The sequence below is a fragment of the Musca vetustissima genome, unplaced genomic scaffold (genome assembly GCF_032173495.1).
Source record: "Musca vetustissima isolate MV318-11 ecotype Yass unplaced genomic scaffold, APGP_CSIRO_Mvet_v1 utg5835, whole genome shotgun sequence".
Classification (NCBI taxonomy): domain Eukaryota; kingdom Metazoa; phylum Arthropoda; class Insecta; order Diptera; family Muscidae; genus Musca; species Musca vetustissima.
In genome coordinates this window covers 82,032-108,569 of record NW_026883122.1, presented here as the reverse complement: position 1 = coordinate 108,569, position 26,538 = coordinate 82,032, and the positions used below count along the sequence as shown (strand labels likewise).

Genomic DNA, 26,538 nt, shown 5'->3' with positions numbered 1-26,538 from the left:
AGCCTCATGAGACCTAGAGAAAAAAATATTTAAATATATCACGAATTCCATGTCACGCACTGTTACAGCGTGCGAAATATAATCGTTTGTTTAGTTAAGAAAAATTTGTTTCCGAAATTTCTTTCGCAATTTTTATTAAATAGTTTTACGCCTTTTACAATACCTGCTAATTTGTTTATGAATATGTTTGTAAATGTCGGAGATATTAAGAAAAAATTAGCGTACGCACGCGCTACAAAATTTTCCCTTTAAAAATTGGATATCAGTTTCGATATGAAATTTCTGCGAATTGGCTGGAGATAAAATTGCGGATTTTTTTTACAGCTATAATGGGTTATTCAAGATTATATTGACATTCAATTTTTTTGAGAAAAAAATTTCTAAGATATACTTTTTTAACTTTGAACACCGTCACGCACATGTTACACTCGTAACGCACTGTTACACACACATGTACTAAAAAAATTAAATTCAAAACAGAATGTTTTAAAAATGCTAGTTCTTATACCCCACACAACCATGTTGTCAGGATATTATAGCTTTGTGTGGCCCCAAGAACTTTGGTAAATCATTATGCAGTTATGGACGACATTTTTGCCTGTAAATTCGGTTCTAAAGCAACTTGTTGAGGAAGAATGTAACATGTGCGTGACGGATACAAATTTGTTCGATGGAGATAGAAGACAAACTTTGTTTTATTTGAATTTGTCATCTCAAGATCCACACATAACAGCATTATCAAAAAAAAATTCTCATATTAGAGTCTGTATAGAAACATATGCTAATTTTGTCACGCACGCGTTACATATTTTCTTACACTATTTAACTGCACTTACCACGGGATTCTCTTGGTATATGTATAGGTTTATATATATGTAATTCTTAGTAAGATAATACTTTATTTGAATTTAATATTTATTATTGATATTGTTTTAGCTAACAGCGTTCACACTTACGACAACTGACACTCTAAAACTAATAAAAATATGCCCAAGTTACTCTCCACGCGAAAATGGTACAACGAAAAGAAAAACTACGGTTATTTTTCAAAATTCAACTAAAAATATATTGTCCGGATTGCAAAGAATATTTCCTATATAATTTCATATCTCTCTTAACGAATTGATTTTTCACCTGTGTGGTTGACCTTTTTGTGGAATTCGTGATATATATATATATATATATATATTTAAAAAAAGCACCCCAGTAGGCCTGAGAGTCCTTGCAAAAAATATATTTAAAAAATCCACGCCAATGGTCCTGAGAGTCCTTGAAAAATATATATAAAAAAATCCACGCCAATGGTTCTGAGAGTCCTTGAAAAAATATATTTAAAAAAAATCCACGGCTATGGCCCTGAGAGTCCTTGAAAAATATTCTTTAAAAAATGAACGCCTATAGTTCGGAGAGTCCTTGAAAAATATTCTTTAAAAAAATCCACGCCTATAGTTTGGAGAGTCCTAAAAAATTATTCTTAAAAAATATTCTTGAAAAAGCAACGCCTTTGGTCCTGAGAGTCCTTTAAAACATATATTTAAAATGTTCACGCCTATGTCCCTGAGAGTCCTTGAAAAAATATATTTAAAAAATACAAGCCTATAGCACTGAGAGTCCTTGAAAACATATATTTAAAAAATACACGCCTATGACAAATAATTATTTTAAAATTCACGCCTACGGCTCTAAGAGTCCTTGAAAACATATATTTAAAAATACACGCCTATGACAAATAATTATTTTAAAATTCACGCCTACGGCTCTAAGAGTCCTTGAAAAATAATTATTTGAAAATTCACGCCTAAGGCTCTAAGAGTTCTTGAAAAATAATTATTTGAAAATTCACGCCTAAGGCTCTAAGAGTCCTTGAACAAATATGTCTAAAAAATCCACGCCTAGACGCATGTCCTTGAACAAATATGTTTAAAAAATCCACGCCTAGACGCATGTCCTTGAACAAATATGTTTAAAAAATCCACGCCTAGACGCATGTCCTTGAATAAATATGTTTAAAAAATCCACGCCTAGACGCATGTCCTTGAACAAATACGTTTAAAAAATTCTACGGCCAGACGCATGTCCTTGAATAAATATTTTTAAAAAAATCTACGCCTTATGTGGATGCTTGAAAAAAAATATTTTTAAAAATCAATGCCATATGTGGAGCATATTTTTTTTTAATCTACGCTTTTTGGCCCTTTGAAAAATATTTTTAAAAAATGTAGGTCTTATATGGTCCCTTGACGATTAAATTTATACTTAAACAAGTAAAAAAGTGTCAGTCGGCGTTGTCGGCAGATATATACCCTCACCCTATGGTTTGCGGAAGTCTTCGGAGTTACACATAATGTTGATAAATAAAATTAAATAAAAATTTTAAATAAAATTTACAGGTACCAGAGGAGAGGGCAGACGGGTCCCAACTTCGGACTCGATCTAAGCTTCTTAAAGATAACGGATTGTGCAAAGTTGGGTTCAAATCGGACATTCCAGTAGCTTGATATTGGATTTATAAATATTGACAATTTTGATCCTCTGTGGTGAAGTTACAGGAAGGAGTGGACCAATGGGTCCCATCTTCCTACTTCATCTAAGCTTGTTAAAGATAATTGGTTGTACAAAGTTCCGCTAAAATCGAATAATCCTTTTACGGGAGCACGGAGGATGAGGCAGAACGTTCCAATCCAACTGCAATAATTTGTGTCTCACGACCATAGGTGAATCTTTCAAATCCATAAGCGAAATAAAAACGCACACAGATAAATATTTTCCAAGTAAGACTCAATAATTTTGGAAAGAGATCTTAATGGGGCTTCCTGAGAGATGGAAGAATGTTATAGAACAGAACGGTTCATATATAACACAATAAATCAACCTCAAAAAAAGGGAAGAAACTTATGGGACAACCTAAAAAATTCACGATTAATGCAGATCGTTAACAAACATGTTTTAAATCAGCACTTGTTGTGGATCCTTGAAAATACTTTTTAACAATTCCAAATTTAAGGTAGGTCCCTGATTTTTTTTAATTCACAATTTATGTAGATTTTTTTTTCAAAAAAATACACGTCCTTAAAGAAATATTTTCTTGAAGGCCTTTAAAAACTTTTTTTAAAAAGTCAACGTTCCAGACCCATTTAAATTTTTTTCATAATAAATAATTATTTGTCACCACTGTGCCTCCACACCACATTTCCTCAGCTCAACATACCAAAATTGAGTTGGTTGAGCTATCCCCTTTTGCAACTGTTTGGTTTGCTTCCTTTAATACGTTTATTATCGTGCAGCAGGAGCAGATGTTTCCTTAAAAACGGAACGCGCCAACCTTATTGTACACGTGTACTTAGTGTTGGTTGTGTGTATGTGTAGCCAATTGCGCATGTGTGTTGGTTAGTTGGTCGGCTGGCGTACACACAACCATAAATTGGGATATCTGTCTTAGGAAATTTTGTTCTGTTTAGGGGAGCGTTTCAACCAAGCTGCTCTGAGCTATGTGCACTTGGAATTATTATGTGCCATGATGTTGATATACATCAATGAAAAAAATTTAACGTATTTTTTGTTGTTCATTACCTTTTTGGTGGTATGTCATAGCTGTTCTTGCTGTTTTAGTTACCCCCGTGTCAGTCTGTTATGCTTCGCTGCTTTGGCTGCAAAGCAACTGAGCCTCGAAACTGCAGTAGTTTAAGTCAGTCTTCAAGAATCGTTCGGAGTGGAAAGTTGTCCTTTCTTTCATTCTTTCGTTATTAAGAGAGAAATTGTTTAAATTGAAGAGAGGAACAATTTTAAAGAAAAAAGGATAATTGTTAACAAATTTTAATTGTTATTTGAAAATTAAAAATTGGATTTGAAAATTATTTAAAAAAAATATTAAAATCGATAATACTTACGATCGATGATCGAGTGAAAAAAGTGTAAAAACATGATCGTGAACCTGAAATAGAAAATAAAGAAAAAATTAATTATTTAGGAATTAAAAACAATGTTTATAAATAATAATACATCCAAAAAACAATTAAACAAATTAAGAAGAAAATAATTCATAAATCGTTCCTTAATGATTGAAAATCTACAAATACAAACTTCCTAAGCCTTCAGAGTTTTTGAACGGAATTTCGGCGGAAAAAAGTTTCTGAAAGTGCAGAGAGATCTTCAAAAAATATTTTCATCCAATTTTGACAAAAAAATAAAAAAAATCAAAACCTGCATTTGAAATAAGAAAAATATTCGGCTCGGAGTCTCAATGTGGAATTAATATAATACAACTTCTGGAAGGAGATCTAGAGGACCCTACATTTAATAATTAAAAAAATCAAACTGCACTAAGAAAACGCGTTAAACTATCCACCACCTTCATGCCCCATTCCTGCTAAAAAACGACGAAAATAAAACTCATCCACCATGTCGACCAAGCACAACTATACCAATCCGGCTTTCTGTCAGAATAGTGAATTCTATCCGGTACCATCGGCCACAGCGGAACGCACGGCCAATAAGGAAAATGTAGAGTCAATTTACAATCGTAGCTTACAGATAAATTTTAATGCTAATGCGACACGGTATGATGCACGCGATAGTGCGGGACCCTTGCGTATGCAGCGAAGCATGTCAACAAGATCGGTGGCTATAAAGAAAACGAAAACAAGCGAAGTAACGACACCAACTATACACCAGCAATTGCATCGGCAGCAGCAACAACATTATGAAAGACAGCAGCACCACCAGCAACAACAACAATATCAACAAACACCGCCACCACCACCACAACAACACCAGCAGCTGCAACAAAAAACTTTACGTCCGGCTAACTTAAATCGTACAGCTGAACCCTTCGAAATGCGTTCAGGTTCAGGGCGTTATGCTTTAGTGCCCGTCGAAGAATTATCCGCAGACATGAATAATCGTTATGCCATAGTTCCAGGGCCACCAGCCACCACCATGCACAGCAACAACAACACCGGCAACCACATGACGAATGGCAATCAGCCATCACCATTGGTTACCACGCGACGTTATGCCAAATCGCAGGATGATTTGGATCGTTATAGCTCGCAGATCCAATTGGATCAGGATGAGCCCCATTCCTTTCATGAAGATCCCACAGGAGGTGGTGCTGGGCCCTATGCCAGTTTGCCTCCTGTCCTGGAGACGGGAAAATTACATCCCAAGCGTCGTATTTCCTTACAAAATCGTCAAAGTTCTCAACAAAATCTGCAGGCACCAAAAATCAAACATGCCTTCTCAAGTGATTTCGGCAGCAAGACATTCCTAATTGTGGATAAAAATTCCAATCAACGTTATCAAATGGTACCCACAGCGGAGGATGAAGAGCTCGTGGATGATAATCAGGAGATCATACAAATGCATAATGGCAAGGCCCATCGTTATGCAGTTATTCCAGCCGAAGATGATGATGATGAATATGAGAATAACAATGAAGAAGAAACCTGCCTCAGTAATCCCGATTTAAATCAAAGTCAAAATTTCCTACCCTTGGGCTATGAGACCACACGTACACCCATGAGGACATCCACACCCCAGAAGGGCATGTCAATGGGAAATTTGGCCTCCTACCCAAGTACTCCGTTGAAAAATCCTCAGGCCACAAAAATGTTACATGAATTGCTTTCGACGCCAAGGAAAACTCCTGTGCAAAATAGCCGATCAAATACACCGCGTAATATGTATGCCTCACAACGCGAGCTAAGGATACAATATGCCCAACAGGGACAACAGATAAATTTCTCATCATCCGGAGGACAATCTTCTCAGAATCAGGGACCTCCGTTATTGCCACGTAAAAATTCCCATCTTTCACCACAGCGATTGCATTATGAAACGGTCAAGCCTGTGGTTACACCACCCCATCAGAATGATCGCACCATGGCCGTAATACAACCACGAGTGGCTGGGACCACATATCCTCAAATTGAGGAGGAGGATTGTAGCAGTATTCAAGGTAAGGCGGGCAACAATCAATCATACCCCCAAAAAATTGTTAGTGCCACCATTACCTTGGCCATCGTTTCGCTGATGTTGGTTCTGGGTAGTTCCATGAATTCGGCCCTGATTGTCTATATGATAGCCCATGTAAGTTTGAAAAAAAATTCTTCAAAAATTGGACTCGTTATTAAATTTTTTCTCTTCTCCTTACAGTTGGGTCGTTCATTTTACCTACAATTCAGTTTGGTGGCTGCCATCAGCGGTGTCGGATTGGGATTCCTTGGCTTTCGTTCAAGGCACTGTGAATGGCTCCCCAATCGCAGTTATACTTCGGGCTATATTTTGGTAACAGTATTTTGTCTACTAAAATGTTGTTGCCTTTTGGTAATACTGGTATTGGACCCATTTCCCGGATTACCTCTACATGATGTTACCACCGGTATTATTTTGGGTCTATCCACATTTACTATGTTTTTTATAGGTTTGGGTGTGATTGGTACACTGTGGTGTTATCGTCCACCACCAGATAATCGAGTTAATGTTGTTTAAGAAAATAATTTTTTATAAATAATATTTATGTAAATTAATTTTTATTTTTTGTTGTAATTATATTTAATTTTTTTCATTTTTTTCCATTTCACATATTTATTCCAAACACATGCATACACACACAAAACGGCTAAAATACCAAAAAATTCAAATGTTTTTTTTTAGATAAACTATAGTTAATGTTCGCCACTCCAAACGATTCCATTTACTAGAGGCTGTAAATAATGTAGTATACCAAAATATAAAAATATACTTTATATATAAAAATATTATATTTATTAAATTAGGAATGTTATATTAAAATTAAAATTTAGCATATAATTGTTGTATATTTTTTCTCATTGAAACTGAGATATCAAGGGTTGTAGTATTATGAAAATTATTTTAAGGAAGAATATTTAAAAATAATATAAGTAATTGAAGTTTTTATATAAGTATTGTTATAAGATAATATTATGTTAAGAATGAACATTATGTATAAGCACAATAAATATTTTTTAATATGAATTTGTTTATTTTTGTATTTTTAACACAAGTTTAATCTTCCGCGATATTATTTGAAGAAAAAGTTTTTGATTAACAATAGGAGTCTAAGATAGTCCCATAAGTTATAATACAGCATTGCGAAAATAGGAAATTTGCATCAAAACCAAATCGACTCATCCAACATTGTTGGTTCACAGGAAGGTCTAGATGAAAATAAAATAAACTTTATGGACGAGAAAAATAGCAACGATTGGAGCAAAATGAACTATATGAAGATAATATCTGATCTAGTAATATCTGATACCGATCGTTCCGAAAATGAACCATGTAGTTCAAATTTGAATGAAAAATTAAATTTTGGCATTCAATTTAATGAAAACAACTTCGACTGGACATCGCTCAGAATAGGGATAAGTAAATTGACTTTCGACTAATCGATCAATGGACTTTTTGTAATGAAAAGTCTAAAAGTCGACTTTTCTAGATAGTCTTACAATTTTCTTCATAAATACGTGGTTTATTATCATATAGCCAAATTTGCCCCAAAATTACGCATTCCAAAATGTTATTTTATCTTTTTGCAGCAATTCATATAAAATCAGCGAAATTTGTACTTTCCAGGTCATTAAGAAGGTCGCTCTTTTTTGTTCAGCTCTCATGAGTGAACTAAGTTTAGGTCAATACAAACGTTGTGATTGAACAAACTATGTAATAGTTCGGGTAGCTGAAACATAACAAACGATCTTTTAAGAACGACTTTGACTGAACTAGTTTATTTGCTCTTTCAACTGAATCGTTCATCTGAACTAGTTCGTTCGCGAACTATACATCTTTAGGACAGAACTCTAACTATCTGCAGATTTATAATCCTATTATGGACAATATATTTCTATATTTCCACTTCCTTTTCCTCTTCCCCAAACTGAATACACCAAAGATAGAAGAAATGTCGAAACATGAGCTATTGGATATATCGAAAAGTGCGTTTCAGAAATGTTTGGAGGATGTTTTGATCAGACCTATGTCCATTCTAATTGGACATGGTTTCATATACTGGGTACGCCCCGTTTCAGGTATTTTGAAGTTTATAGCCGCACATTATTTTTGATGTGCGGGAATACAAATAAGTAATTTCACATTTGACTCGGTCAAATAGTCTATGGTTTTAAGCCGATATGTTAGAGCTCTCATTGTCATGATACGCAATACAAAGTCTTTGCTAACAGAGGCTTCGAATTACTCATCCACACTGAGACTTCGGTTTATTGTTCCACCCAGATTGTTCGGCATACTGTCGTATAAAGAGACATTGTCCTACTGTACTAACAATACGATTCAACTCACTGTTCCCCACAGAGTCGTCGGCTTTATGTTTTCCACAGATTCTTCGTCTTACTGAAAAACTTCTGACTTTTTCGCTGACTTTTTCACACAGAGACTTTCTTTTTTCGTATCAGCACTTATTTTTGATGTATTGTATTTAGTATTTATATCGAAATAATTTGGAAAATACATATGCGAATTTTGTAACACCAATGCAGAGGTCAGTATGAGCGTCTGAAATAAAGAAACAATGAAATGCAAAAGTGTTCACAATCGAGATAGTAGAAAGTCAAATAAAGGGTAGTAAAAAACAATCACCGAGTAAGAGAAGAGGCGGAGAACTATACCAAAACAAAGAGAGAGATAGAGCACAAATATTGTTAAGGTAGAGGAAGTAGGAAATAGTTGTGATATTAATGAAATGTTTATTTTATGAAATCTATTTTTAAGCACCACGATGCTATTTTTTTCAAAATTTCAATACAAGTGACAGAAATGTCCTATGAAACTTCTATCTCGCTGTATGTCACTTGCATTAGCTGTTTTGAAATCTCATTTCGAACAATGGTCGTCCTCTACCCTGAATTACAGTGCATGTAAAATGTGTTATTACGTTTGCAGCACCTCTATATATTCATCGAGGACCCCATAAAGTATACATTTTTTTGTTCATAATTCTCTATGTCTAGTAACCCATACACGTTTGTCTATCTGTTGAACTCGTGATAGAGTTCGCAATATTTAGGTTATGGCTTTGCAATTTTGCGCAGATATTTCCATTGCACTTACGGTGTTTGGTATTGGAGTTCACCAGCAGTAATAGCGGTACCCTAATATACCATTTTCGGCATTTTGAAGTTTTTTTCGAAGAGGGTGAAATTTGGTATTTGGGGCTTTTGGATGAACATTTTTGCATACAATTTCAGATATAGATAATTGTTTAGACAAAGCTATAAACATACCGCCCCATTTCCGGTTATATGGAGGATAAAAAAATAATTGCAGATAATTTTTGATATGTTCTGACATAGCGCCCATACAAAAACCCCCAATACAGTGGATAATTTCAAGGTTTTCGCCGCACTTTTCCACCGGAGTGGGTGTAATTTCGCAAGTCGGGTTTTAGAGTGTGATAAACATATTTGCAGACAGTTCTTAAATTAGGCTCATATTCGATATTTTGAAGACTTTGTCATTCCGCTTTGGTAGAAATTTGTTGATATAGATCCAATTAAACCTTTTTAATTTCATGGTTCCTGGTGGTTTAAAAACGTCTTCCTGCATATTACAGTTCTTAGTTTTCATTTCATGTGTCAATAATTTTTCAGAGTATAGTCAAGTGGCTAGCAGGCAATTTACAAATACCGATTTACGGATTTTTTGAAAACATTTCACTTGCTGGAGTGTAAAAAAATTTCGACCTGGTCATACTTAGCGATGTTTTTATTGTTTTAATTTTAATAAAAGTCTTTCTTTATAAAATGTTGGTGTTTGTTTTGTTTGCATGTTTATAAAAATGTCCAGAAAATTTAATTATAATCTCTCTCTTTCTCATTTACAGAAAGATGCAAGAATACCAAAGAGAACATGCCGAGGCTGCCATGGATGTTTCGGCATATGTATCGAATCCTATCAATGCATATTTATTAACAAAACGTCTAACGACCGATTGGAAACAAGTAGAAAACTTAATGGCCCATGATGTGGGTGCAGAATTCCTTAGTAACATATCCAATTATCGCAGCATTCTGAAATTCCCCTCAGAAGAAGATTTAAATGGAGCTGCTGTGGCATTAATGCGTCTGCAAGACACCTATAATTTGGATACATCAAGTTTGGCTCGGGGTGAATTGAATGGAGTGCAATATAGGTAAGAAATGAAGATTATTTAAATAATTTAATTTATATTAAATGTGTGATTTTATTTTCTTTTATTTTAGTACTGAAATGTCCTCCGACGATTGTTTCGAATTGGGTCGCCAGTCATATGTGAATCATGATTATTATCATACTGTCTTGTGGATGAATGAGGCCATGACCCGTATGTCATATGAGCCACGTAACCGTTCATTGGCTTTCTCCAAAGCTGATATTTTGGAATATTTGGCCTTCTCGACTTACAAACAAGGTAAGTGAAAGTTCATATGCAACTTAGTCTCTTGACATTGCCTATGAAGTCTGAGGCACCTTGAAATTTAATTGAATTTGTTACTGTTTATGTGGTATGTTTTTATTGAATTACAACCACTATGTCACAATGTAATTTTTATTATATTGCAGTACCTTTTATAAGTAACACATTTCCTTATACAATATAGTAAAATGAATATTTCTTACTCTTCTACGTTCTGCATAAAAACACGCATCTGGGTTTTCACGCTCTCTCTCTCTCCTCGCCTCCTTTCAACTATAATCTGCTTGACATGAATAATGTTATCGTTTGTGTTACATTGCAATGTCATTCATTCTCGTCGTCGTCGTTCGCATTTGCCCAAGAGGGCCAGAGCGAGCAAATGTCGGAAAAAAGGGTTTATGGTGCGACATAATTAAATTTGGTACACATTCAATGTCACATTTTTCACAATTTAATCACTTATCGTAAACAAGGTCTGATAAATCATTATACGAAAAAAATGTGGAAAGATAGAGCTTGTTACTTACATACTTAAGGATTGTAGCTAAAGTGATAGTAGCTAGGTGTTAACTAAGCTAGTAAGGTGACATTGAAAAGTGATGATTCAATAACAAGGTAGATAAACTGATTTTGTATGAATATTGGGAAGGTGTAAGTACTAGTAAGGTACTTAGTTTTCCTTAGAATTTTTTATCGGTATAGCAAGTCAGCAAAAAAAAAAAAATAACAAGTAAAAAATAGTTTTTATAACATCTACCAAGTGGTTTGTGCATTAAAAATTCTTTAAATACGTCAGGACCTTTATATCGGACTTTGTTGTTCCATTTCATCTAAATTACAGGCACTGATGTTGAAAAACTTATAATTAAAAGGGGGATAGAAAATAAGTTATTTATTCACTAAGAATCCTAAATTATAGCCCCTTCGATGAGAAAATTAGATTAAAACCTTGATTATATCGAACCTTTATGTGGAGGTTATATCAAACCTACTAAGTTTGGATAAGCTTGAACTTTACCAAAGGAACCACACTCCTCTCAGTGAAGTGGCAGAAGACATCTCTCCTACCGCCATCAAATTCTGCACAATGAAGTACTTGGAGTTTGGTGATTTAGTCAACAGTGACAACGCCCAACCACACGCACACACATCAAAAATGTACATGAATGGGAAGGAGTAGATACCTTAACATAACCCAAAGCTGTATACCGTAAACGTGCATTATAAAATTAAAAAAAAAACAGCCTTGAATACTGTTTCTCTCTGTATCCAATGGAAAAACACACACATCAATAAAAATTTATATGTTGCATTTAGGATGGGTTCTGGCTAAGGAAGACCCCGATTGTTTTGGGTAATGGTCTGTTATTATTTTGGGGGTGAGGTGGACCAAAAACTTTATTATGGCCTTCGCCACACTGTGGTACAGGGTATTATGTCTTTGTGCATATGTTTGTAACAGGCAAAAGGAATCGAGATAGATATATGGGTCATTTTGAGAATATGAATCGATTTATGCATGCCCGTCCATGTATTTTTGTGAACAAAGTGCAGGTCGCATTTATGATCCGATTTGGATGAAATTTAGCACAGGTCACTTATTTGACCCAAAGATGAACCCTATTGAACTTGAAGAAAATCGGTTCAGATTTAGATATATCGGCCATATATAGTTTCATCCAATACTGGCCCGATTGAGACAAACTTTTGCAATTCGTTATTAATTAGTTACAGATGGATTTATGCGAATTATTGTTGGAATAGGTTCAGATTTAGATATAAGTTCCATATATAGTTTCGTCCGATTTTATGTAAATAGAACACCATACTGCCAATATTTGTCCGATTGAGACAAAATTTTGCACAGTATTAAGTCCAGTACGTAGGTTTCGATTCAGGTTTAGATATAGCTCCCACATGTAACTTCGACCGATTTTATGAAAATGGGACACCACACTACCAATGTTTGTCTGATTGGGTATTGATGATACTACAGGTTGATATTCGTGAAGTTTTGTTGAAATAGGTTCAGATTTAGATACAGATCCCATATATATTTTCGTTCGATTTTATGTAAACGGTGCACCGAGGAGGCTATTTTCTATATTCATGAAATTTATAATTTGCTGTTATAATCGGTTCAGATGTAGATATAGATATATTTTAGTCCGATCTTATGCAAATGGTGCAAATGAAGGAGCCTTTACATAAAATTGAAGTCGATTCAGGTCTAGATATGCTTTCCATGCTTAACTCTAGTAAAAACGATCAGATTTTTCTGAATTTTCTTCTAGTGGTAGGTATTTTTACCCTAATCATGGGGATATCTTTTTTCTTGGGGGACGTACGCGGTTACCCGGTTATTTGACCCGGAAGTTCGGGTACCCGTACCCGGTTATTCCCGGTTCTACGGATCCGTTTAAAAAATGGGTATCATTTTAAAGCTTAAAAATACCTTTCCATTGAAGATACAGTCAAAAAACTGGGTTTTGAGCCTCGATTTTTTGAATAACTCCTTAAATGTCGAACTTGGGTCCATAATGGACCCTCTCCAATCGTGTCTCAAACGAGCGACGAAAAGTTGCCCTTCACAATAACAAGGAAATTCTGCCGCATAGCCGGTGTTGGTATCTGTCCATAGAAGTAAGTCTTAAATACCCGGCCGAAGTCCAGCCTCCCACAAAACTATTATTTAAGGGAACCCCTCCCATTCTCGATTTTAATTATTCAAGATTTTCAATGGGCTGGTATATCAATACCAATGCTTGTTAAGGTTTGTAACTTTGCACATATATATTTGAAGATTTAAAAGATAAGAAAAATAATGTACAAACAAATTTTGTTATTGCTTTGTTGTTGTTTTTTATAATTAAAGAAAAGTCCTCATTTTTGATGACGGTCATGATAACATCGGTCATGGAACATCGGAATCCGAAAATTCCAACGGTGTTAGAAAGAGTACATGTCTGGCTCTCGTATGAACTAGGATTATTGATCTCGCTCTAAAATTAACAAAATGGCGGACCTTTGAAAAAATATTTTTGGAAAATCGCCGATTTTTAACCAAAAACAAGCTAAAAATAAGGAAGATCTTCACCGATTGGCTTTGTCCTAGTTCATACAATAGCTATACACTCACAGAGAAACCTGTAAAAAATTGGAATCGATTGGGTTATTAGTTTTTGAGTTATCGTGCCCCCCATTCACAAATGAGAAAAACGCGTTTAAAGTTTGAGAAGCCCTTTAGTCGTCACTTGATCCTGTCACAATAAATCGGCTATATCTTCAAGAGTTCATGAGATTTTCAATTGAAATTTTGTAGGGACATTCTTGAATTAGTGTAGATTCGAATTAAATCATAAAAATTTTTGACCCCAAGAATGTGGGGGGTCCCCTTAAGAGGAGATTCTGTCGCGTACACGGTGTTGGTATCTGTTCATAGGAGAAAGTCTTAAATCCCCGGCCGAAGGCCAAATGAGTGTCTGTCGCGTAGACGGTGTCTGTCTGCACTCTTGTACGTACCCAAAGTGGTGAAGGGTATCATATAGTCGGCCCCGTCCGAGTTTTGAACTTACCTTACTGGTTTTTGTGTGTTTTTCTGGTCGTTCTAGAGGCTACAACTATGCCCCAAACACCAAGAAATTGTACACCAAGAAGGGAATCGGGCCAATGAATAAGTCAATTATGATGCTGTATGGATGTATGTGGGACTTATACATAAATATTTAAATGTGCCTTTGTGTTATGATATTGTTTAGTATTACTATTACCTCACTAAAGGGCGGAAATTTCGCGGTGATCACTTTGACATTTTCCGTGATGTAGAGATGATATTTAGAGGGTGTAATGAACCGAAAACTTTATTTTTGTCAGATTTTCTAGACGCTCTAGAGGCCATTATTATATGAAGAACATAACATATTTTACACGGTAAAGAGGATCTGACCAAATATTTAAAACGGCCAAATTTTTATTTTATGACGTAAATATTCACCTCGCGATTTAAAAAATATTCCAGGGTTAGAAAGTGGAGCTGTTTACCTATAATCGGTCAAGAGAGTGCAAATATAGCGAAATATTGCCCAGGCTCAAAATATAGAACCGCAGAAAGTGTGAGTTCCGTGGTATTTGTGTAGGGTATCATAAGATCGGTTATACTGCTCCGCCCGGTTATACCGTTCCGCTCACTGGTTTTTTTCACGTATATTTTTTTAGTAAATAATTCGACGAATCCGATTTCCATGCGAGGATGAAAAATCACATCTTGTGTTAATTGAAGTCAGGTTCAATAAACTAAGGACGAAAAGGAGTTAAAAAGACAAAATATTCTACAAAAAATTTCCTCATTCGATTTTTCTGAGGAAATGTAATCTCAAAAATACATTAGCTAGAAATTAAGATATGATTCTATCTCTTTACATAAAATAGGGTCGTCTGGAAAAAATTATCATGGCGATTGTTTCCTTCTGGTATACTCGCCAAGGTCTTTCATCCCCAATAGGCCTTTTTCCACCTCTAGACCATGACCTCGATTTTGCCACACTTTTCATCCAAATTTACTTCAAAATTAATATTTCTGCTTAATTAATATAGGCATACCTCTCGGTATAGACCCATTTTTCAGATATTCTTTTTCCTACTTAAATCAACTTTAAATGTTTATAAGAAAACGACATACGTATCACTCCTTTCTTCCTTCATTACATTAAGTAAATTACATCAAGTAATTAAAAACAATAAACCTTTATAACATTCATTCATCATATATGTATGTAAAACCTCTTAAGATATGTTCTCGTGACACCATCACCAATAAGAATAATTGTAATATGAACTTCTCGATGTACCTGAACTATGGCAATAACAAAGTCCTTACTTGTTATTGTTTTTACTCTATAAACTGAAAACCATTAAATGGTATTTTACCATGAAATACCACCTCGCTCTTACCATCGTTTATGCATTACAACTACAATAACAACGACAACTTCAGCAACATTACATTGCTATTCCAACGAAAACAACAGCAACATTACACTGCAATTTAAAGTGAAATTTTTAACCGATATTTTAACATAAAATGTTTGCCACAAAAACTTAACATCCTCCTCCTCTTCCTTGTGTAAGAAGATGCTGTTGACAGTACAGGGAATGGTTGCGGTTAGTTGGTGGCCGATGGATGGATGGTAGTGCGTAAGGCGTATGGCGAATGTAAGTCATATTGCCGTGGGCAAGGACGTTGTCGTAGTTTTCTTAAGCAATTCTATTAAAGGGAAACCAAATGTTTTTGTTTAAAGAATTAAAGTTTCGCCCAAGTGCGGAGGAAACTTATTTTTCAAGACAGACAAAACTTAGTTGGAAGAATAAGCAAAGATGGCAGGCAGAGGGAAACCTAAAGACATTCGATGAAAGTGAACAGCAACCGAGCCACCCACCCACATAACTATGAACAACAACAAGAAGAACAAGAAAAATCTGCATTCGCTCTAGAAACTTGGATTTTATTTGCCATATCAAGTGTTCGTAATTCATTCGTTCGCTCGGTTGCCAGTTCGCTTCGTTATATCCTATGCACACAAGTAAAACATCTGTACATAAACATATACACATACATATATATCTGTACATATATCCCTGGGAATTTATGCTGCAACCAGGACAACAGAAATATCAATGCCTACGCAATGAATGCACCCACTCTGTAGTAGCATTGGCGTAGATGACAATTTTTGACCAGGATAATTTAATTTTAAGTAAGTTTCACTTTTTTGTTGTTTGGTGACCATATCAATCATGAACTGAAAATAAAATCATAATATTTGAGGGGGAATGTACAGAGTGGAACGCAATTTATTTTGGCATATTTGCACGTCAGTGTTTAACCGAAATTTGATGTAACAAAAATATCTCCATTATTATAATATGCTATGTTTTGGGAAATTCGTCCTGTGGGTAGTTATATTTGTATACACAAATACATCTAAATTTATTACATACTCACACATATACCTTTATGCATACTAGTGGAGAAAATTAAACCCTGTTTAAGTGCCCAGATTTTCTGGAAAGAAAAGTTTTGTGTTTAAACGAAAATAAAAATTCCTGTGTAGTTGTTTCAAGGACTTCGAATATTAAGTTCAGCGTTTTTTTGGAAAAAATTAAGTGTTGCCGAGAATAGCGAACGGAGATCAAGCAACCACTATAAAAAAAACTTCTTGTAAAGTTCTTCAAGGAATTTTAAAAACATTTTTGTTACTAATTATGAATTTACATTAAGTTGTGTGTTAAATAATTACTAAAAATTGCTCTACCATAAATAATGATTTCTCCTTATTAAAAATGTATAAGAAGATTCTTTTTCAAAGGAATAAAATTGTTGAAACAATCAATTGGTTTGATTTACGGACACTATCTTTAATATATTTTATTGAAGAGTAAACGGTGTTCGTATAGAACACCAAAGGGACTTCTTATAGAAGACCAAAATAACACCTATATGAAAGCCATAGGCTTTTCTATAGAAAATCAAAATATTATTTTAAATCCACGCCTGTTGCAGTCTGTGAAAAAATGTTTTCTGAAATCTCCGCCTTTATCAGCCCTTGAAAAATATTCTTTTGAAATCCATGCCTTTTTTAGGCCCTCGAACAAATATTTTTTAAAAATCTTTATAACTATTGGCCCTTTTTTTCAGGAACTCCACACCCATTTTGGCACTTTTAAAAAATCCACACCAATATTGGGCATTGAAAAAATATACTTTTAAAAATCAGTGTAGAGTGAAATTTTAGGCATAGCTTCCATAGAACAGTATCCCTAGGTTTTTTATATTTTTAAGGACTTACCTACATTTAACGGCGGAACTCTTTAATTTGGAAATTTGGGGCTTTAACACTAGTTTAAGGTGTGAGCCAATTAGATATTAGGTTTGGGACAAAGAAATCGATTATGAAAATGTCAATAAAATCGGAGAAATGATCGAAGTTGACCGGCATGTTAGCAGTCGTAACATCGCCCAGCAGCTAAAAATCGAGCATACAACTGTTTAATACCATTTACACAAAGCTGGATTCAAAACAGAAGTTTGGTTGCCACACCAATTAACCAGGGACCGTAACGGTTATAACTTATATCAAATCAGGTAAAAAATAACTGTTATTATGTGACCTAAATAAAAAAAATCCACTTTAATTATTTATTTTTTAACGGAAAAAATAAACGTTGATTTTTAACTGTTAAAAATGATTTTTATTTTTTCCGTCAAAAATAAAAGTCTTTTGGGATTTTTATTTTTTCCGTCAAAAATAACAGTCTTTTTGGGACTTTTATTTTTTCCGTCAAAAATAAAAGTCTTTTTGTGATTTTTATTTTTTCCGTCAGAAAATAAAAGTCTTTTTGGGATTTTATTAATGGATCTAAATTTAATTTTTTAAACCCTATGGGAAGATACCAGAAAGAGTGGTAGATTGGGTAAAAATATTACTTTAGTGCGAAGTTGGGGTCAAATCGGATATTAAATGAGCTTTGCATTAGGTGTACATTTTCACAAAAGGTTCAACATTTATTGGAGAGGTAGGTACTACAGTGAGTGGGTTTATACTAGAAGAAGTGGTCTGAAGTTATCTATCTTCGAACTTGATTTACGCTTGGATGAAATATTAAGATGAGCAAAGTTTGGATTAAATGGCAAAATGGTATTCCTGCCAAGAAAAAACATCACTAGCACCAATCATTGTTCGGCTGTGTTTTGTTTTATTATCGTCCTCCCTCTCTCCCATCATTCTCATTTTTTTACGATAACGAATGTATTCCTGCCAAGAAAAACCACCACTAGCACCATTCATTGTTCGGCTGTGTTTTGTTTTATTATCGTCCTCCCTCTCTCCCATCATCCTCGATTATGGCTAGTTTTGCATTCCATTGTTTCTTTATTTCAGACACTCTTAGCGTCCTCTGTATTCGTGTTACAAAATTCGCATATGAATTTTCCAAATTATTTCGAGATAAATGCCAAATACAATATATCAAACAAGTGTTGATACGAACAACAAATCAGCCTGAATTATTTCCAGTTGAAATATTTCCTTATAGAGAATTGGCCTCATACATTCCGATCACTCTTATTCTTATTTCGGCAATAGTCCCCATCCGATATTTTGACGTTTCTTTTAATGTTTGCCTCAGATCATTTCCAGCTAATTGCTTGTCTTCGGCTGACACTCTTGTTCTATAAAATTAATTTGTCCCGAAATATAAGGATTTTTCCTTTAGTATGTCTAAAGGTATTGTTATAGAAAAAATATTTTCCCAGTTTTGATGATTTTTTTAAGAAAGTGCCATAAGCATTTTTCTGTAAATAGGTCCTTTGTTCAGATTTTTTTTTACATAAAAATACTTGTTCACAGTTCACATAATGTAGATCTGTCTCTAGTTCTAAGGGGACATATAAAAAGAGTTTTTTCGTACATCATTTGCCGTAAGTCGTAAGACTATTTTTTTGATAGATATATCAGATATCAGCCTTGAGACTTTTGAAATAGCAGAAATATGCCCACAGTTCCTGAGAACTTTTATATAAGTAAAACATCTGTACACAGTTCTGAGGATCTGCAGGTGGACTTTCATCATCTAATTGATGTTTTTTTTCACATTAAAATAGACGATATTCTATAAATGGAAATCCTTCTACTTATCTTCTATAAAATAAAGTCATTCCGCTCGACTTCTATAAACAAAAAACTTCTGCAGATCTTTTATAGACAGTAAAGGTTTCTTTTGTGTTTTATTAGTCTTCCATAGATTTAAGACTACATAAACCTTTTAAAGATAAGGGGACTTCTTCTTGGGGAAGCACATCCACATGTACTTTATAGATAAAAAATGGCTACATGTCTTCTATAAAGAGAAGAACTTACACATCTTGGAAAATTGCCTTCCACAGGTCACCTGCAAATGTCTTTTATAGGCAGACTGTCATCAAGTGTTCTGTAGTCTGAAGGCCTTCTAAAGCATTTAATAGACAGGCTATCCTCAGGAATGCCTTCTGCTATTATTATATATATACCATTTACAGTTCATCTATAGAAAATATCTCTCACATGTCTTATATTCACACAATATGTCTTTATCGAAACAAATTGTTTATGTTCGGTTTTTCCATTAATATAATACCTTGTGCAGGTTGCCTTCTAAAATAATTTATAAATGCCTATATTTAGATCTTTTATTTCCTAAAACACTGTCACTTAAATATTTTTCCAAGAATTGAAAAATTTTTTGCTTATGTATTTTTCATTTTGTATTTTATGCAATTTTATCCTCTTTCACACAACGACAAGCAAAACAAAAAAATTGGGTCATTGCCAAAATAACAACATCACTCCAATGACTGCCTGTGTTTCCACTCTAGCCAGTCATTTTTGTAACATCATCAGGACCAACGTGACCATTGATGTGTTAGTTCTCTATTTTTTTGGGTCAATTCGCAACAGATTTTATTTACTGGAAACTTTAGTTTTCTATTTTATGCAATATCCAGTGTTTTTACCCAAGTTATATTTCATCATGTTTTCAGTTTTTGTTTTGGTCGAGAACAACACCCACAATTTGTCGTTATAGTTGTCTGAAATATATCATCATGGATGGTATATAAATGTCGAACTTTTGACTTTTTTTCTGTCGTTGGTTTTAATTTAAATTGTTAGTTTTTTGTGTGCGAGTAGAACTCATGTTTTTTTAAGGATTCTTTAGATTGTGTTATTTGTTGTTTTGGTGTTTCCCTGGGAATAATATTTTTCTTTGTGGTTCTTGTGTCCATTTCAAATGGACATCACCATCATCAGTTGGTGGTTTTTATTGTTTGTTTAAGAGAAGGCACCACACATTTTGTGGCCAATTATTTAAGTATCTCTCTCTGCCAATTGGGGCGGAAAGTAGCCATTGTGAGGATTGGTCTTGGGTAAATTGCTTATGGGGAGCAATACATCACAATAGAAATGAAAAAATATGAATTTATTTATTATTTTAATTAAATGACAATTTTTGAGTCACTCATAAGATTAACAGAAGAATTTCGAAAGAAGAATGGACTATTTAGACCGAACTTTCATTTATGGAACATATTTTGCATACAAAAACCTTCTACAGGTCTTCAATAAATAGGCTAGTCCATATATAGAAGATCTCCCACAGAAAGATTTTCTACAAACGGAAGACATTCTACAGACCAGAAGACTATCTACATCTATAGATAGAATATTCTATACAGTGGTCTCCAATAGACCTCTCAGTGGTCTCCTTTGTACAGAAGACTTTCCACTGGTCTTCAATGGGTAAATCACCTCCCACATGAATTTCATAGATAGAAAACCTTACAAAAAATATCCCACAGATCTTTCGGAGTAATCCGAACTTCTACACGTCTTCTATGGGTAGAATACTTCCACAGTGCTTTCCACAAGTTGTCTAAAGATAAGATCTTCCACGGATTCTATGTATGGAGAACCACATACCCATGTCTTTATTGGTTGAAAAATATTTACATGCCATCTATAGAGAGAAGAACTTCCACATTTTGTAAATGACCTTCCACAGGTCTCCCGCAAACAGAAGACATTGCACAGGCTTTATATAGACAGACTATCCTCATGTTTTCTGCAGACTGGAGGCCTTCTTCAGGTCTTCTGAAGAAGACTGAAGGCCTTCATAGAAGGCGTCTAAGACATTTAATATACAGACAAACTCAGATCTGTCTTTCGTAGAGCATCTTCCCTGTAGACTGAAGTCCTCTAAAAATATTCTTTAAAAATCGGCTTATTGGTCGGGATAGTTCTTCGAAGAATATTCTTTAAAAATCTACGCACATGACTCTGATAGTCTTTCTAAAAATATTCTTTAAAAATCAACACTTATTAGTCGGGATAGTTCTTCAAAAATACACCTTATAAATACACGCCTTCGGGCAGGATAATCCTTCTAATAAAATTTTTTAAACATCCACGCATTCGGGCTGAACAGCCCTCTTAAAAATATTGTTTAAAAATACTCTCTTCAAATATTCTTTAAAATTCCACGTTTATAGATCGGGATAGTTCTTAAAAATATTCTCCAAAAATCTTGTTCCGGATAGTCCTTCTAAAAATATTCTACACTAATGCACGCTTAATTGTCGGGGTAGTTTTTAAAAAAAAATATATATATTTTTTTTTAAATCCACGCGTATAGGCCGGGATAGTCCTTCTGAAAACATTCTTCAAAAATCATGTTCCGGATAGTCCTTCTAAAAATATTCCTTAAAAATCCTCGCGTTTTGTTCCGAATATTCCTTCCAAAAATATTCTTAAAAAGTCAATCTTTAATGTTCACTGAAATATTCAAACGAAATCCCAGCTTATTGTCCTCTTCGTAGAAATTCGGAAAACGATTCCCCGAAAACTTCAGACGAACCAATTAAATCGTACTACTCAATCTCGACGTCAAAACAGCGCCACCCAGATGAAAATAGAAATACTAAATAAGCAAGGACCACAACCTTTGCTTAAAATTAAAGTATGCGTTTTTACTAGGCAACGATAGATGGCAGCTCATCAACAAATGTAAAATTGGAATAGGATGAGATAGCGCCACCCACAATCTATGCTCAAAATTCAAGAAGGCATTGTCCTAGACAACAATAGATGGAAGTCCATCAACAAATATAAAATAGGAATAGCAGGAGATAACACCACTTAAAGGAAAATGACATCACTAAATAAGCAAGGACCCCAACTCTTGCTTAAAATTTAGGTGCGTTATTTCTAGACAACAATGGGTGGTAGACCTGGGGCATTCTATAGCAGATCAATCATAAACATAAAGACAGTGATTAATGAAACTAACGCAATTATTAATAGAATAAGATGACGATGATATGGGGAAGACCTATGCTAACAAGTAGTAAAAAAATCAAATGGTACTTCATCGCTAAAAACTTAAGTGAATTAATGCATCTCGATAGATGATAATCAACGTCAAAGTTGTAAAAATTAAAGCACAAAAATGTTTTCGATTTAATTCCATTATTTGGCCATGTCACTATAAACGACAAAACAAAGAAGATCCTCAACGGGAAGATAACAATTCTCCAATGATCTTATATATATATATATATATATATATATATAAAATATTTCAACACTTCTTTTTCATGGGGAACAACTTTCCTACATGAAAATCCATTAGCCTGACAACAAAATAAATATCCTCTAATATATCTCCATCTTCTCCTCAATTTAAATCTTCCTGATGGAAATTTGCTTAATGGGGTTTTATATTTCACCATCATTCTGTCAGATAATAACATTATCGGAACAATATTTCAAATCTGTGGCCAAATTGCAATTGCTGAAGTCTCTGGGTGATAAAACATATTAATTATTTTCATTGTCAAATGTGTAGCGCCCGTGTCGTTGTTGTTGCTGTCCACAATGGATCGACGACTTTCATCTGACTTGCAAAAGACATTTTCATGTTGTTGTTGTCGTTTGTCGTTCGAACTATCTAATTGGATGTGCATCAAACAGGAGTCCCAGTGCTAATGGCTCACTCGTTTGGGGAGGTGCAGTGGGGGGTCTCACTTCAATTTCATTGAATGACCTTCCAGCAAGGATTTTATAGAGTTGTTGGCAGTAGTAGTAGTACTAGTGATATAAATTAAATATTCAGGAGCATTTGTATGCACCGAAGACGACCGTCGACCAGAGAGAGCATTTCCCAACAAATAACCAACTGACAAAGTGAATAGCGAACATTTGCATTTGGGGGTAAGGGGCACATGGTTGTCACCCATCTATCTACTTATGTATGGAATGCAAAGCGTGTGTATCCATTTGTTGTTGTATACCCTCTGGCATACAGAGATCCTTGTGGAAAAAAATAAATATCCTTTCACATTTATGCTGTTGTTTTTTATATATACAAATGTTATATGCATTTGTTCTATATATTTGTCTTCTTATGTATTTATTAAAGTTGTGTTTTTTTCGTTTTCCTTTTTCTTCTTTTTTGCATTCTCAACTTCTGTCTGATGCTGCAAATTGCAGGCGATGTGGAAAGCGCTCTATCTATGACAAATGAATTGTTGCAACTGCTACCCACGCATGAACGTGCCAATGGCAATAAAGTTTACTATGAAAAGGAGCTGAAAGAGCTATCTGCCAAGAAAAAGGTCAAAGGTGATGACGGCAGTGATGAAACACCCAAATCGGATTTGGTAAGTTAAAAAATAAAACTGGCTAACAACGAAAAAACACACACAGACAATTTTTTAAAATGAAAACTCACCTCCATTCCCCACTTCTTACTTACAGCCCATTGCCAAGGCCGAACCATCAATATACGACTACACTGAACGCAAAGCCTATGAGCTGCTGTGCCAAGGCAAACTGAAGCCCACACCAGATCAGTTGAGACCATTGCGTTGCCGTTATGTTGACAATAATGTGCCCTTCTTGAAAATAGGTCCCATGAAATTGGAAGAAGCCTCAAAGGATCCCTATATTGTCATCTATCATGACGCTATGTTTGATTCGGAAATTGAATTAATTAAGAAAATGGCTAGACCACGTTTCCGTAGAGCTACCGTGCAAAATGCCATTACTGGAGAATTGGAAACCGCTAATTATCGTATTAGTAAATCGGCTTGGTTGCGTACCGAAGAATCTCCCGTTATTGCTAATATTGTTCAGCGTACCGAAGATATGACCGGATTGGATATGTTATCCGCTGAGGAGTTGCAAGTTGTTAACTATGGCATCGGTGGTCATTATGAACCACATTTCGATTTTGCAAGAGTAAGTATTTAGAAAAATTACATTATCAGAGTGGCAATCAGTTATCCTCCAACTATCCAGGAACTTTTTATAATATATGATATGAAAAAAGCTTTAAAATTGGCTCCATTTCTGCGACCAAATTTCAATTTAATTTCATTTTTGCCAGTATTATTTCGTGATTCAAGATTAGGATATAATCGTTGGACCTTAGTGTTACAAGGATTCGAATTTGACCATTTTTGACGTTGTCGTGCTATAGGCTCTTTTAAAAGTTGTCAATGAAAATAATTCGATGTGGGTCCCATACTAAAGAGTCTATAAATTCAATAATTGAGAGGAGTAAATTGATGGAAACAGGGTTCATTTATTTCGACTGAAAATAATGTACCTACTTAGCTGACTCGAAGCAGCACATTGGTTCCATAAGCCGAACTTAGAAAATATTTCTAGGCGCGTCGATCTTGTGCGCAGTTTTTCCAATTTGAAAGACCATGCTTTTGTCGTCCTTCACTTGATCTTTCCATCGAATTCGTGGCCTTCCCCTTCTGCGTGAACCATCTGTGAACTTTTATATGCCTTTTGAGCTGGAGCATCCTCTTGCATTCGCTCAACATGGTCTAACCACGGTAGTCGCTGCAGCTCGATACGACTATTATTCACCGCGGACGCAGATCGGCCGTAGATCTTTCGGAGAATTTTTCTCTCCTCATCTGCTTGCGCAAGTATACATGCTTCTGATCCATACACCAGCACAGGTAATAACACCGTCTTGTAGAGTGTGAGTTTGGTCTGGCGGGAGGTGGCCTTTGTTTCTAAACAGTTTTCTGAGACCAGTTTTAGTTTTATTTCTGGTGTTACCGAGGTATATAACATTTTTGCCTACCTCGAAGCTGTAGTATTCAAGTTCCACAATTGGTTCGAGTCTATTAGATATGTCTTGCGCGTTGATATCATCAGCTTGGTCTTCTCGCCATTTACTGCCAGACCAGCTTTGGCAGACTCCGCAATTTGTTAAAATGTGGCTATTACCGCTCTCAATGTTCGATCCATTATATCGATGTCATCGGCGTAGGCGAGTAACATGTGTTGTTTGATGTACAGAGTGGCATTTCTATCCGGCATAGCCGCATTAATTTTGCAGGAATGCCGAACGCAGACATGACTTTTAATATCTCTGAACGGATAGGGCTGTCGAATGCGGGTTTATAGTCTACGAATAGGTGGAATGTATCGATGTGTTTTCGTGGGTCTTTTCCAAGATCTGGCGCAGAGTGAAAATCCTGTCAATAGTATATTTGATATGCCTGAAGCTGCATTGGTATGCGGCCAATAATGTCATTGTCCATTGGCAGACTTATTCCTCTATATCTTATTTTCTTTTTTGGTGCACGGGACACAGGATGCTGAGGTTCCAATCATTGGACAAGCATTCCTCTAGACAAATTTTACTAATCATCTGGTGCATGCCCCTGACCAGCATCTGACCACCGGTATTGAATAGATCGGCTAATCACCCACCGCGACCTGCTGCTTTATTATTCTTCAGCCGACTGATTAATATTCTAACCTCATCTTGGCTAGGTGGTATACACTCTATATCGTCATCTCTTACTGGCTCTGGGGTATCTTCTTAACCGCCACTACTTGATACCAGATGCTTCGCAAAATGCTCCTTCCAGATCCTTAACACGCTATCCGCTCACGTTATTCTTCCTTTTTCTTTTTTTTCTGAAAATACGTTTCTACTTTTCTGCCGATAATTCTCTCTGACATTACTTGTTGCTACTGTCTGCACGGTTTTTCACAACAGTAGCATATTACGACACTGCTGATCGTACCATGGGTTTCTTGATAATGGTCTTTGGTACCCAAATGTTGATTTTGCTTCAGTTTTTAGGTAGTGGGCAATTGTGTTTCTATATTATTATTATCGGGACAAGGAGTGTTTTCGTCAGCAGGTTGGTAAGTTGAGCGGAGTTGGCTTCTGCAACTTGTTGTGTCTGCAGCTTTTCGACGTCAAGTTTCCGCGTTGTGATAGATCGCACCTTTGCTACATTAAGACGAGAGCGAACCTTGGTTACTACAAGGTAGTGGTCTGAATCGATATACGCTCCTCGGATCGATCGAACGTCTAAAACACTCTATGAATGCCTTCCGTCTATCATAACATGATCGATTTGATTTCTCGTTGTTCGATCAGGAGAAATCCAGGTGGCCTTGTGTATATCGAGATGCTTGAATCTGGTGCTGCTAACTACCATGTTTTTTACTGCCTCGAAGTCAATCAACCATATG

At 35.3% G+C, this 26,538-nt stretch overlaps 2 protein-coding genes across 2 annotated transcripts in view; both read left to right on the top strand.

Moving 5' to 3' along the window:
* Window positions 1-26,538, top strand: part of LOC133329862 (prolyl 4-hydroxylase subunit alpha-1) — a 42,666-nt gene that overhangs the window by 13,735 nt on the left and 2,393 nt on the right. Inside the window, exons 2-5 of the mRNA XM_061538324.1 lie at window positions 9,860-10,168; window positions 10,239-10,426; window positions 23,512-23,681; window positions 23,779-24,261. Coding sequence (XP_061394308.1) covers window positions 9,860-10,168; window positions 10,239-10,426; window positions 23,512-23,681; window positions 23,779-24,261 — 1,150 coding nt within the window. The remainder of the gene's footprint in view (window positions 1-9,859; window positions 10,169-10,238; window positions 10,427-23,511; window positions 23,682-23,778; window positions 24,262-26,538) is intronic.
* Window positions 4,399-6,502, top strand: LOC133329864 (uncharacterized). Its single transcript, XM_061538325.1, has 4 exons — window positions 4,399-4,742; window positions 4,836-4,927; window positions 5,003-6,087; window positions 6,154-6,502. Exons 1-4 carry the CDS (start codon window positions 4,399-4,401, stop codon window positions 6,487-6,489), a joined length of 1,857 nt encoding a protein of 618 aa, XP_061394309.1. The 3' UTR covers window positions 6,490-6,502.